The 14466-nt window shown below is 34.1% G+C and overlaps 2 protein-coding genes and 1 pseudogene across 2 annotated transcripts; all 3 read left to right on the forward strand.

Annotated features, from left to right (window-relative positions):
- Positions 1118 to 2745, forward strand: LOC104757720 (receptor-like protein kinase). The gene has a single exon (XM_010480483.2). It carries the CDS (start codon positions 1159 to 1161, stop codon positions 2596 to 2598), a length of 1440 nt encoding a protein of 479 aa, XP_010478785.1. The 5' UTR covers positions 1118 to 1158; the 3' UTR covers positions 2599 to 2745.
- On the forward strand, positions 4417 to 5899 carry LOC104757721 (receptor like protein 30-like). Its single transcript, XM_010480484.2, has one exon. It carries the CDS (start codon positions 4429 to 4431, stop codon positions 5863 to 5865), a length of 1437 nt encoding a protein of 478 aa, XP_010478786.1. The 5' UTR covers positions 4417 to 4428; the 3' UTR covers positions 5866 to 5899.
- Positions 10796 to 13636, forward strand: LOC104757722 (annotated as a pseudogene).

Here is a 14466-nt window from a genome sequence, read left to right on the forward strand (position 1 = left end):
CTACAAAATTTATTTGATCACACATGACACATGTATATAAGCACACATAAATCTTACCAAACTACAAACCAAGTGATCATCAGCATCAAATCTTTTTTCTCTTTACATACACATCACACAAGGTCTTCCCAGGACATATAGCGTAACATCGAGGCCTGAAACCATCTCTAAACTAGCTTTCTTCTTAGTATTTTTGTGTGTCTAGAACAGAAGTTTTACTAGACTAATCCATCCACATTCAATTAAACACTAACATATGAAACAAAATATTCAAAGTCATAACAAAGGGATTCATAAGAGAGGCAGTATCTTAAACTTCACCACCATAAAACGAAAACTGACTAATTGGTTCTTCCAAAACAATCTAAACTTCCACTTTCTTACGATAAACGAATAGATAAAGCTTCTAGTGTTAAGAGAATAAAGGCATGAATCTTCAGCCCAACTTGAGGCCATCTTAGTCCACAATCTCGACCATTGTACTTACATATCTTTGACTTTTATTTTCTGGTCAATAACGCACATACAGTTGGACAAAAATAACGTGTTGAAAAAAGTTTTACAAAAATAACGTACATTTTTTAACAAAAAATGAAAATTGTTATTTTTCCTAAATAAGTTTTTTTTTTTTTTTTTTTTTGAACAAAGTTCCTAAATAAGTTTTATAATAATCTAAAATATTATTTAATCATGCATGATAGAAAACAAACAAAAATACATGATGGAAATTTTGAATTCAACTCTTCCGATACCATTAACAACAAAGTTCAAGAAAAAGAAGGAAAATACGTTAAACCTTTTTATATATTTTTTGTTTCATTTTAAGTGATATTAAAAGTTTTTACGTAAAACTTAATAAAATATATACTTTTCATTTACTTTACTTCTTTTACATAAAAAACCTTTGAATAAAATCTGTTACAATCAAAGATAGTATAAGAAACTGTCACTCTCAAGGGATCGAGAGATGGTAAATTCGACAACGCTTACGGACGGGATACATATACCACAACTTATTGCGACCACATGCATATGAGATATGAGTATATGACTTTGTCAAAATCGTCAGCTCTTTAGTCGTCATTTTCTTTCTATTAATAGCTACCAATGGCTTCTCTCAATCAATACAACACAATACAAAACAAAACAAAGACCACGATGAACTCTAATTCCTTCTGTCTCTTCATCTTTGCCGCCGCTATCTTTCTCTTGTGCTTAAGTTCCAATGAAGCTGCCACGTGCCATCCTGATGATGAGGCGGGTCTTTTAGCTTTCAAATCGGGTATAACTCAAGATCCTTCCGGCATCCTCAGCTCATGGAAGAAAGGTACTGCTTGCTGTTCATGGTCCGGTGTCGGTTGTGTCACCAACCGCGTCACGGGACTCTCTCTCAGTGGACAATCTGATGTTACCGAAACATATCTTTCCGGCACTATCTCGCCGTCATTGGCCAAACTCCAACACCTTGTAGGGTTTTACTTCACCGATCTTCGAAACATCACTGGTCCTTTTCCTCAATTCCTTTTCCAACTACCTCAGCTAAAGCAAGTCTACATCACAAATAACGGTCTCTCCGGTCCTCTTCCGGCTAACATTGGTGCGCTAAGCCAGTTAGTGGAATTAGGTCTCGACGGAAACCGGTTCACCGGTCCGATCCCGACTTCGATTTCCAATTTAACCCGGTTATTTCAGCTCAACCTCGGAAATAATATCTTAACCGGAACTATACCCGTAGGGATTGCTAAACTCAACCTCTTATTGTCACTCAACTTAGGCGGCAATCGTCTATCTGGAACCATACCTGATATTTTCAAATCCATGACGAAGCTCCAATCTCTAACCCTCTCCCGCAACGGATTCTCTGGGGGTATTCCTCGCTCTATTGCATCACTCAGACCGGTTCTCTTGTTCCTCGACCTAAGCCAGAATAATCTCTCCGGGACGATCCCGATCTTTTTATCCAACTTCAAGGTACTCGACTCGTTGGATCTTTCGAAGAATAGGTTCTCCGGAGTCGTGCCGACGAGTTTAGCCAATATGCCAAAGCTTTTCCATCTCAACCTTTCCCACAATATTTTAACCGGTCCAGTCCCAGCCTTGAAGAACGTTGACGGCATCGCCACTCTAGACCTCTCATACAATCGATTTAACCTCAAAACGATACCCAAATGGGTGACCTCGTCACCATCCATCTACTCGTTGAAGCTGGTAAAATGCGGGATCAGTATGAGCTTTGACCATTGGAATCCTGTGAACCCCAACATTTACTTTTACGTCGATCTCTCAGAAAACGAGATCTCAGGGAGTCCAGCAAGGTTCTTGAACCAAGCACGTAACCTGTATGAGTTTCAAGCGTCAAGGAACAAACTCCGATTCGATTTGGGGGAACTGACGAATTTAAGTGAGAGACTAGAGATCCTGGATCTGTCCAAGAATTTGGTATTTGGGAAGGTACCAACGACAGTTGCTACCCTGCAGAAACTGAACTTGAGTTATAACCATCTTTGCGGAAAGCTTCCAGCGACTAAATTTCCAGCAAGCGCCTTCGTAGGTAACGACTGTCTTTGCGGCTCTCCACTTCCTCCTTGTAAAGCTTAAGTTGCAAGAAACCTATATAGTTTTGTATTTGGATTTACTTTGAGACGTAGCTCCAAAAAATATTTGTAATAATGAATGTAATAGCCTACATGCGTTGGCATGAAACTTTTACGTACGGGAATAAAAAAACTTATTATAGTAGTTGTATATATCTATTAAGTTTTTGGCGGTTTGTGTTTAAACTTGTCCCTACATTGGTGGAGGTTGCTTTTGATTTTTACCGACTCCATCTTTTGTCTTTTTCAGTCAGATGAGAGCGAATCTGTCGGGTTTGGAAAGATTTTGCTCCTTGTCTCTATAAAACAAATTTGAACGATATCTACTAATACTATGTTCGAAAGGCTTCTATCTAGGCGTTTCAAAATCGCGTTTCCACCGACATCGCCCTAGAAGTATTATTTAAAGCAATACGACAAAAGGATCTTGATGAATGCTACGCCATTGACAAGAGAGGCAGCATCTTAAACTTCAACACTAATAAAACAAAAACTGACCAATTGAATTATTCAAAACTAATCTAATTTCCACTTTCTTACGATAAACAGACGCCATAAAGCCTACTAATATTAGATTACCTTAAGAGAATAAAGGCGCATAAATCTATATATCAGCCCATATTGAGGCCAACTTAGTCCACACAGTCTATCTCATTGTAATTAGGTATCTTTGACTTTTAATTTGTGGTCAATAACGTACATATTGTTAGACAAAAGTAAGGTGTTGAAGATAAACGAAATGAAAATGTTATTTTCGTAACTAATTTTCATAAACTCCAACTTTTTTTAATTAGAAATATCCGAATTTCTTGAAATACATGTAGACAAGTACATGTTCCAGAGTAAACATTTTACAAACTAGAATATAGGAATTGATAATGCTAACTCTGGACGTGGATTGAGTACAGAAATATACCTCCAAAGATCTCTCGGCCTTCAAAGAGTAAATGCAACCAACCACTGTACCACAGAGACATTTTAACGAGTAAATACATTTTGAATTAATAAATAAATATTGGTTAAACTAAAAAACTGAAACCGAAACTAAGCCGATATCATATAAATTTAAATTAAAATAAGAAAATATTTTAAATAACTAAAATATCCAGAAAATGTTAGATATATTTGTCAAAATTTTATCACTTTTTTATTCAAATTAACAATAACAATGTTAAATAAAATTATATTGTTACGGGTACCCAAAACTAAACCGAAAATAACCAAATCCAACTGAAATAATAAACTAAACAAATGGATATTAAACTCTTATATCCAAAATATCTGGAATTGAATGGATATATCCGAGACTAAACTGAATACTTGAAAATCCAGGACTAGTCTGGATCTGTACACTTAACCTTTATAAATCTGAACATACATAATTATTTACTTTTATTATATTTTTTGTCCCGCATGAACGGGAGAAAAGCAGACATAAAATAACATAGATATTTTGTTACACAAACAAAATTGTTATTAGTAAGTTTTGGATAAATATTACATCAACATGATATTAAAAAAGATAAAACATTACTTTCGTCAGTGAATTTTTCGGTATATGGTTTCCACGACTTTACCTACATCTTACACAACAAAATCACTCGTTTACATGAGTTGATGTGCCAGTAGGATCATGAAATGAACCTTGTCTCTATGAGCAAGATAACGCGGCATGAGATAAAGTCTACGTGTGTATATCACTTATTGCTGCCACATGCAAAAGGATTGGTCCAAATTGTTGACTTTGACTTCGTAGCTCTGAAGTCGTCGCTCTCCCTCTATATTGATACATTGATACCGATAGCTTTATTCAATCCCACAGCACAACATCACCATGAACTCTTTCTCATTCACTCTCTTCATATTTTCCATCACTATCTTCCTACAGTGTTTAAGTTCCACCGGAGCTGCCACGTGTCATCCTGATGACGAGGCAGGTCTTTTAGCTTTCAAATCGGGTATAACTCAAGATCCTTCCGGCATGCTCAGCTCTTGGAAGAAAGGTACCTCTTGCTGCTCTTGGAAGGGTGTCATTTGCCTCAACAGCGACCGCGTCACCATACTCGAACTAGTCGGATTTCTCAAAAAACCCGAACGTTCCCTCTCTGGCACTCTCTCACCCTCGCTAGCCAAACTCAAACACCTTAACGTCATTAGCTTAGGAGATCATGGGAACATCACTGGATCTTTTCCAAAGTTCCTTCTTCAATTAACAAAGCTAAGGTACGTTGACATCCAAAATAACCGTCTCTCCGGTCCACTTCCGGCCAACATCGGCGTGATAAACACGTTGGAAGAAATCTTTCTTAATGGAAATAAGTTCACCGGTTCGATCCCGAATTCGATATCAAATCTGACTCGTTTATCTTATCTCTTTTTGGGCGGTAATCTCCTAACCGGGACTATACCCTATGAGATTTCTAATCTCAAGCTCTTGCAGAATCTGAATCTTGGGGGCAACCGCCTCTCTGGAACCATTCCAGATATTTTTGAATCCATGACGTTGCTCAAATTTCTCGATCTCTCCCGAAACGGATTCTCCGGGGAGCTTCCTCCGTCCATTGTGTCAGTCGCACCAACACTCCTCGCCCTCGAACTGAGCCAGAACAATCTCTCCGGGACGATCCCAGGCTATATATCGAGATTCAATCGGCTCGAAAAATTGAATCTCTCCAAGAACCGGTTCTCCGGTGTTGTGCCGGAAGGTTTTGTCAATCTGACCAATCTTAACAATCTTGATCTCTCCCACAATCTTCTAACTGATCAGTTCCCTGACTTGATCATTAATACCATTGAATATCTTGATCTCTCGTACAACCAATTTCAACTAGAAACGATTCCAAAATGGGTGACTTCGTTGCCAAGCATCTTCTTGTTAAAGCTAGCAAAATGCGGGATCAAGATGAGTTTAGACGACTGGAAGCCAGCGGAACCCTTGTACTTCCATTACATTGATCTGTCGAAAAATGAGATCTCAGGGAGTCTAGAAAGGTTCTTGAACCAGACAGAGTACCTCCTGGAGTTGCGGGTGGCTGGAAACAAACTCAGATTCGATATGGGGAATTTGACGTTTCCGAGGACGCTAAAAACCCTTGATCTGTCAAGGAACCTTGTATTTGGGAAGGTGCCTGCGACAGTGGCTGGTCTGGAAAGACTAAACGTAAGTCAAAACCATCTTTGCGGAGAACTTCCCGCGACATTGTTTCCGGCTAGCGCGTTTGCTTGTAACGATTGTCTATGTGGCTCTCCATTTTCTCCTTGTAAAGTTTAGCGGCAAGAAAACTACAATTTTCAATTTGGATTTACTATGACGTAGTTTCAAACTAATAAAGCTTTATCATATCAAACAACTTTAGTTATTATTATCATTACAACTGTTGTAATGATAATAATAACTAAAGTTGTTTGATATGATAAAGCTTTATTACAAGGATATATCTTACATAACTAGATTAAGACCCGGGTTGACATTCATTTTACTTACTAATATTATAATTTTTTTTATAAAATATAATTTATGTGATTATTTTTAAAAGTTTTTTTTGGATAAAACATTATGCAATAAAATCATATGCTAAATATGAAGGCTTGAAAAAAGATACATATTTTGTAAGTTTTATATTGTTAATGTATCTAGATAAGTACCCGTGCTATAACACTGGTTAAGTTTTATTTCATAATGTATCTTGTAACCCACTATTTAACTTTTAACCAATTAATCTATCAATTTTGTAATCTATCTTTGGTTAACGTTGTGGTCTATCGATAAAATCTCTGGAAAATAAATTTGTAATATTGTGTTTATAGATTTTTGGAAACAACGTGATATATGATTAAAATCTTCTAAAAATACAGTTTGGAATATCCATGATTTTATTTGTTACCATTAATATATCAATTATCAATTTGGAATATCTCTAATATTTAACTGCAACCGATTAATAGTAATATATGGATTAATCTATAACATATCTATAACCTATTTGTAACAATTTGTAACCATTTATTAAAAATATAAAGTCTACAAAAACTAAGTTGTGTACTTCCCTTTTATTAAAGGGGATATGAGAAAGTTTTTTCTAACTTTTACTAGCATCGCGATATTTGGCACTCTCTTTTTGCGACACATGTCCTCATTTATTTTATTTGTTTTCCTTTTTTTAATTTAATCCATAAATTTTACAAAATTATGTTAATATTAATTCAAAAAACACTAATTTTGGTACATCTGATATGTATTTTTAAATATAATTTTCTATCTAAGTTCTTTTCTTGAAAATATTATCCATTTACTATCGCATAATTGATATAAAAAGTTTCACACAATTTTTCTACATTGTATTTGATTTATCTTTCATTATATAAAGTTATAAAATTATCTGACTACTTTATAATAAATTTACGATCACATAATTGATACATTTACTTAACATTTAAAAATAATATTATTGATCACATAATATTTAAAAATAATATTTAGTCTAATGATATATTGTAATCTACTGAAACTTGATATTATTTTATTTAAGTTTAAGAAAAGGAAACATGTAAAAATGAAAAATGTCACATAATACAAATTTCTGTTTTTTTTAAAAAGAATATAAAGAAAAATTGTACACATGTTTTTTTTGTCAACTATAAAAATGTGTCATGGGGTTAATTTATTTTATTATTAAAAATTATTTTTTATTTATTACTAAAAACGATGAAAAAATAAAAAAAAATGTTTACATTAGTTATATTTAATATAATATAATACGTAAATCTCATTATCATAGATACTTGTGTATTTGGATTTGAAAGTGACGCATGTCAAAAGAAGAAATAACATGTGGTAACCAAAAAAAATATCGACTGACATTTATACAAACTTTGAGTCAAATGAAATTCATAAATCTTCACATATTTAAAAAATATTATTATTTTATAGCCAAATTATGGATGTCATAAAGAGAGCCTATAAACAAAATATAATTATGAGGGCATCAAAAAATATTTTTATCGGCATCCATATAAACTTTTGATATTAAAATATTTATATCACATTTTTTTCTAAACTTCAACTATCTAACTTCAACTATGTAATTAGTTGTGTTTTAAACAGTTCAATGTTGAAGTTTCATCCATTTAATACACGTTTTACATTTTACACACTAAGTTTTGCTTAATGTTTAATTGGTGGGTACGTGAAATAGTAAAATATTTTTTAAAAACAAAGATAAATGAAATGAAAATGAATAGATATAACATCTGTATTTTTTTCATTTTATTGACAAGAAAGTGTATTGTCCGTGGACTTGTTTATCTTCTCTCCAAAGCGAGGCCAATTATGTAATTGAATTTTTCTTTGGAAAGCAGACTCTTTCCTACATTTATATTAATTATTCTGTCAAAACACCTATAAGTTTTCAAAAATCAAAACCATTGAAATTGAAGAAAAAAAACTTAAAATATTCATTGATGTGAATTGACTGACTTTTAAAATGAAAACTTCTAAAAAAACTAAACAAAATTATGTTTGAAGTTTCATCCATTTAATACATGTTTTACATTTTACACACTAAGTTTCCAAAAACCAAACCAGTTAAATTGAAGAAAAAAAATCTTGAAACATCCATTGATGTGAATAAATTGACTTTGAAAATGAAAACTTCTAAAAAAACTAAACAAAATTATGGTTGATGAGAGAGATTGGATGAGAAAGAAAATTTCTCATTTGGTACAAGTTGATATTCTTTTTTTTTTTTGAATTTAATCATGACCACAAATTATTTATATTTTGTTACATTTTCAACATTATATACACATAAAACTGGCTTAACAGTTAAATATGATGATGTTTAACAAAATTGGGCAGACAATTAAATATGATGATGTTTAACAAAATTGTGCAAACAATTAAATATGATGAATCCTAATTTTATTATTAATTATTCGGGATACCGATGTTTCATAGATGGCTCCTGGAAAGCAGGAGATTTGTATGCAGGTGCTGGATGGTGTTGTACCTCGGTCCAGACAGCGTTGCCGTTTTTGGGAGCCAAGAATTTCCAGCGAAGTCTCTCTCCATTACATACAGAAGTTGAAGCGTTCCTTTGGGCGATGCGCTGCATGATCGGCCATGACTTCAGAGAGGTGGCTTTCTATACCGACTGCTCAGATTTGGTGAAGATGGTGTCTTCCCCTTCTGACTGGCCATCGTTCTCGGCCTATCTTGACGACATCAAAACTGATAGGGAGGAATTCTTTTCTTTCTCTTTATCTTTAATTCCTAGAAATGCTAATGTAAGGGCGGATTCTTTGGCACGCCAAGCGCGTACATCTCCGCACCAAGTATTGTTTGTAAACGATTTCCCTACCAATTGGCTCGTCTGAGCTGATCTCTTGTTGACAAAATAAAAAAAATAAAAAAATAAAAAAATAAAATAAGCTGTTCTTCGTACTTGGAAAGAATTTTTACTGGAATCTTTTCTTATTAAAATAATCTTCCCAAATTATAATATATAAATTTATCCTCAATACTTATATCAAACAAATTGAAACGTTGAGGCTATTTTTATCAGTGAAGTATAGAGGTTCATAAATTATTTCGAGAAAACAGTATTTGATATATTTCTAGACAAAAAAAAATTTGTGCAAATTAAGAAAAAATAGATACATATATCTAAAATATATTATAAATTTTAAAGTGCATTGTGAACTTTTAATTATTAAGAGTCTCTCTCACATTTCATAATTTATAATCATGTAAACAAATAATTTAAATAATTTTTCAAGAAATATATTAACAATTGTATGTATATTTCATATATAATTATATATTCTAAATTAATATTGCATCATACCTCACGCATCATGGGGACGACTTTCTAGTATAATATATATAGAGTGCTGTAAAAACATCATTAATAACTTGATTTAAATTAAAATTGTCGGGGATGTTAAAAAAAAATGTTTGTAGAGTAACTGATTCATCATTAGTTTAATGTTATCACATACTCTCATTGTTTTACAAAGAGTATCTAATTCATTTCACACAAATTAAAAAAATATTAAAATATGCATGTCTTTATTTAATGAATGGTTAATAAGTTAATTTAGTTCTAGATTAAAGGTAACATTAGGAAATTTAATATAAAAGATGCATAAGAAATGTAGAATGACATTCTTTGTGAAATAAAAATAAAACTCTATAATGACATTCTTTATGAAAAAGATGGAGTAGTAATTAACAGAATTATGTGATGATACATAGATAGTCAATAGAAAACTGTGATTTTTGATATTTGATAATTATTCATTGGTAAATAAAAATATTACTTCAACTTGAAAAATGAGTATTATGATAAATAAGAAAAGAGAAAATCCTGTAAAAAAAACCTTTAAGATGAGAACCAATTCCAATTTAAACCTCAAAAATAAGAATTTGTACAACAATTTTGTTATTTAAAACCTAAGATGGAGTTATTACATTACAAGGTTAACTCTATAAAATACTTCAATTTATAGTTTTTATATCTTTAATGATAATTAATAATCTATAAAATTTTAATATTATTATATGTAAAAATGAAAAATTGTTTCCTGATATATCACAACATTTTTAACAACAAACATAATCTAAAAATGAATTATGGGCTGACTCTTCTCCGCAGCTTGTAGCCTCGTTGAAATAAGCGCCGGCTCTATGGTCACAACCACATCTCGAATCTTTAATTATTTGTGTTCTACGTACGCAACAACCATTGCATTATTAAACCAATACATAGTGAACAAAAATAGCAGGTTAATAGCTTAAAGAATTATTGAGCAACGGTGGATTGTGGATTGTGGATTGTGGATTAATATATACAGGAGCGCTGCGCTTACCAATGTCACTTCAGGTTCAGGGATCACTTACCAAGTCTGTAACATGTGGTCATCAAGACATTTCAGTATAATACTACATAAATAGTATGCTCTGCCGTGTTTTTGAAGTCTGTCGGGGAGATGAAAAAATCGACCATGCTTATCGCCACTTATTATGGATACATGCACATGGATCGGTCAAAAATCGTCAATATTTTTTGTTTCAAGATTATTTGACTAAACAAAAAGAAACGTGTTACAAGAATTAAAAAATGTAAAGAAAAAAAAAGAAATAAGATCTCGAGAGTCAACACACTTACTCTATTACTATTAATAGCTACCTATTGCTTCTCTCAATTGCACCACACAACACCACCATGAACACTCGATCCTTCACTCTATCCATCTTTGCCGCAGTTCTCTTTCTTCAGTGTCTAAGCCCCACCGGAGCTGCCACGTGTCATCCTGATGATGAGGCGGGGCTTTTAGCTTTCAAATCGGGTATAACTCGAGATCGTCTGGGCATTCTAAGGCAGTGGAAAAAAGGTACTACATGTTGCTCTTGGATGGGTGTCATTTGCAACACCGGTGACCGCGTCACCAAACTGGAAATCAATGGATTTGGCATTCTTGGCCAAAGCGTCATCTCTGGCACAATCTCCCCGTCCCTGGCCAAACTTCAACACCTCGAGGGAGTTTACTTCAACTATCTTCTAAATGTCACCGGATCTTTTCCACAATTTCTTTTCAAATTACCAAACCTAAAGTACGTTGACTTCACAAATACTGGTCTCTCTGGTCCCCTTCCGGCTAACATCGGTGCGCTAAGCCAGGTGATAGAGTTAACTCTTGAGCAAAGCCAGTTCAATGGTCCGATCTTGATACCAGTCTCGGAATCCACCAAGACAAGACTCACGGACTCAAAGACTTAGAAGCTTGGGCGGAAGCGATATGATGGAGAGTAACCGGGTTGATGCTGATTCCACAACACCAAGGGCTAGAGAATATGATCCAAGGGCTATTCCTCGCGAGGATCAGAGACTCTACACGAAACCTAAGTTGTTTGATTCCACAAACTACCTAGAACTCGCAGGAACAAGGATTTGATTCAAGACACAAAGTGTTAAAGCAAACTGAAATTTCTTATTATGCAAAAACGTGTCTTCAAAGGTAAAACGTGATAGAGCTTATATAGAGGCTCAATTACAACATCTATATGCTGAAATAAAGAAAGAAATCTCCACAATTAATGATAATTATGGTCGTTGAAAATTGAATGAGAATATCGGCCAAATCTGGAAAGTTGTGATGCACCTTGAGTCTTGATAACTTGGGGCCGAAGTTGTGGCTTCTTGGGACGTCTAGATACATTCTAGGAAGCTTCTGGATGGTCTTGAAAGTCTCACAAAGGCGCAACACTGAATAAGGAAAAGGCCGCTGTGTCATAAAGACAAACAGATCCAAATAAGGAAAGTTGCACTTTGGCTTTGTCAAGTGAGGTGGGGTGCATCCTAAGATGTGTGGTGAAGTCTCCAAATGATATAGAAGCTCTCCAGGACGCCAAGGGATGCGTTGGTTTGAGCCATTTATGGAAAGATCCATTTTGAGTGATGATTGACTTGCAGAAAGGCTCTCTGAACCATGTCTTGAACTAGCTCGAAACAAGGGTGGCTTTCTTTGATCATCTTCCATAGAATATATGTAGGAAGGTATGTGGAAGGATGTTGCCTCATTAAAAACCTTTCTAGGTAAACCCATTGGGACAAACCCTAGATAAGGGAAAAAGAGTGCAACGGTCCCATTCCAAAGATATGATCTTTCAGCCCGTTGAAGGTCCGCATCACTTCTAGTTCCAGTGGTCAGCTCCAAAGTATGTTTGTTTCTGATTCTTGCACATATTGGAAGGATATCTTAGTTCTCCTCAACTGGTACAAGCTGGTTCTCTCCAAAAAGTACTTCAGGCAGTTTATCGGGAAGTTCTTCAGGTTGTACATCAAGAGGTCTGTCATGTAGTACTTCAGCTACTGCTACAGCCGGTAATTCAGCTCCCGTTCTTACATCAGATCCCGACTTCCATATCTAATTTGACTAGGTTAACGTTGCTCAGTCTCAGCGGTAACCGCATCTCCGGCACCATCCCAGATGTTTTCAAATCTATGAAGAAGCTTGTATTTCTTGATCTCTCTCGGAACCGATTCTCAGGAAATCTTCCTCCGTCGTTGGCATTGCTTGCATCAACTCTTGAGCTCCTTGACGTAAGCTAGAACATTCTCTCGGGGACGATCCCCAGCTTTTTATCGAGACTTAAGGTGCTTTCCACATTGGTTCTCTCCAAGAATCAGTACTCCGGTGTCGTACCAAAGAGTTTTGCTAATATGACCAAACTTGCTCATATTGATCTCTCCCACAATCTTCTAAGCGGCCCGTTCCCTACAATGAAGATCGTTGGTGGCATCGTATTTCTTGATCTCTCATACAATCAATTCCACCTAACAACAATACCGGAATGGGTAACCTCGTCACAGTCTATCTACGGGTTGAAACTTGTAAAATGCGGGATCAAGATGAGATTCGACGAATGGAAGCCATCGAGACCACAATTTTACTTTTACCTCGATCTGTCAGAAAACGAGATCACTGGGAGTCCAACATGGTTCCTAAACCAAGCACTGGATCTGGTAGAGTTTCTGGCGTCAGGCAACAAACTCCGATTCGACATGGGGAAGCTAAAATTTATGGACTCATTGATAATGTTGGATATATCAAGGAACTTGGTATTTGGGAAGGTGCCAGCGACCGTGGCTGGATTAAAGACATTAAACGTGAGTCAAAATCATCTTTGCGGAAAGCTTCCAGTGACAAAGTTTCCCGCCAGCTCGTTCAAAGGTAACGACTGTCTTTGCGGCTCACCACTTTCTCCTTGTAAGGCTTAATTAGCAGCATGAAAACTACATATTTGAAGCCCCAAATAAGATCTGTACTTCAAGAAACGAAGAGGCTCCATCACAATAATAAAGAAAATGCGTTAGTGAAATTAGTATTTTATCCCTTGTACATTATATTCAAAAAACACTCGTTTTATTTTCTTACTCATAAAGCACCGTGGAGGATTGAGATATAGCCGTTGGATCATGTAATAAAGTTTCTCTCAGACTACGATAACATCGGCGTGAGATAGGAATGTGAGCAGCATCCTGTTTGTCTATTTGGAAATGAATCATAAATTTTGTAAAGCGAGCAAAACTATGAGTTACATATGATGATCACTAATTAACTTCTCACACAAACCACCAAACATATATTCATTGACTATAACAAAAACAACAACCAAGAGAACAACTATTGTTTCTTTTCAAAGTCTCGATTTCGTATTCTTTTTTAGAAATCCCAAAGAGGTAGCAATATACATCATTCTATAAAGGGACAATTTGAAAAATATACTAAATTTGAAAAGAAATTTGAAAACTACACTTAATATTATAGTGATTTGGAAACTACACATTTTGAAATGAAAATGGACAGAAATACCCTTATTATTAAACAATTTTAACAATTAAATAAAAAACAATAAAAATTTAATTTATATTTAAAAATAAATCAACTTTAAAAATAAATTACTTTTTAAAAATTTTAAATTCAGAATAAATTATTTAATAACTTAAAATTATAACAAAAAGTATTTATTGTATTTTAAATAATGATTACATCAATCAATTTTTGATCTTAAAATTTTAAATAAATAAAAGAATTTAATATTTTTATTATTTAGATTTAAATTTATTTAAAATAAATAATTCCAGATTACAATTTATAATATATATATATATATATATATCAATGTTTTAGACTTATTTTATCAATGTTGATTTATTTATAATGTCGACTTTTTGAACTATTGTTTTGTTTTTGACTTCTGTTGACTTAATTATCTTCATCATCGACTTACATTAAAACAGTTGACTTATGTTATGGCTAGTGGACTTATAACATAGTCGATTTGTTTAACAAGTGACTTATTTTTTTT

Source organism: Camelina sativa, chromosome 17 (assembly GCF_000633955.1).
Source record: "Camelina sativa cultivar DH55 chromosome 17, Cs, whole genome shotgun sequence".
Lineage (NCBI taxonomy): Eukaryota > Viridiplantae > Streptophyta > Magnoliopsida > Brassicales > Brassicaceae > Camelina > Camelina sativa.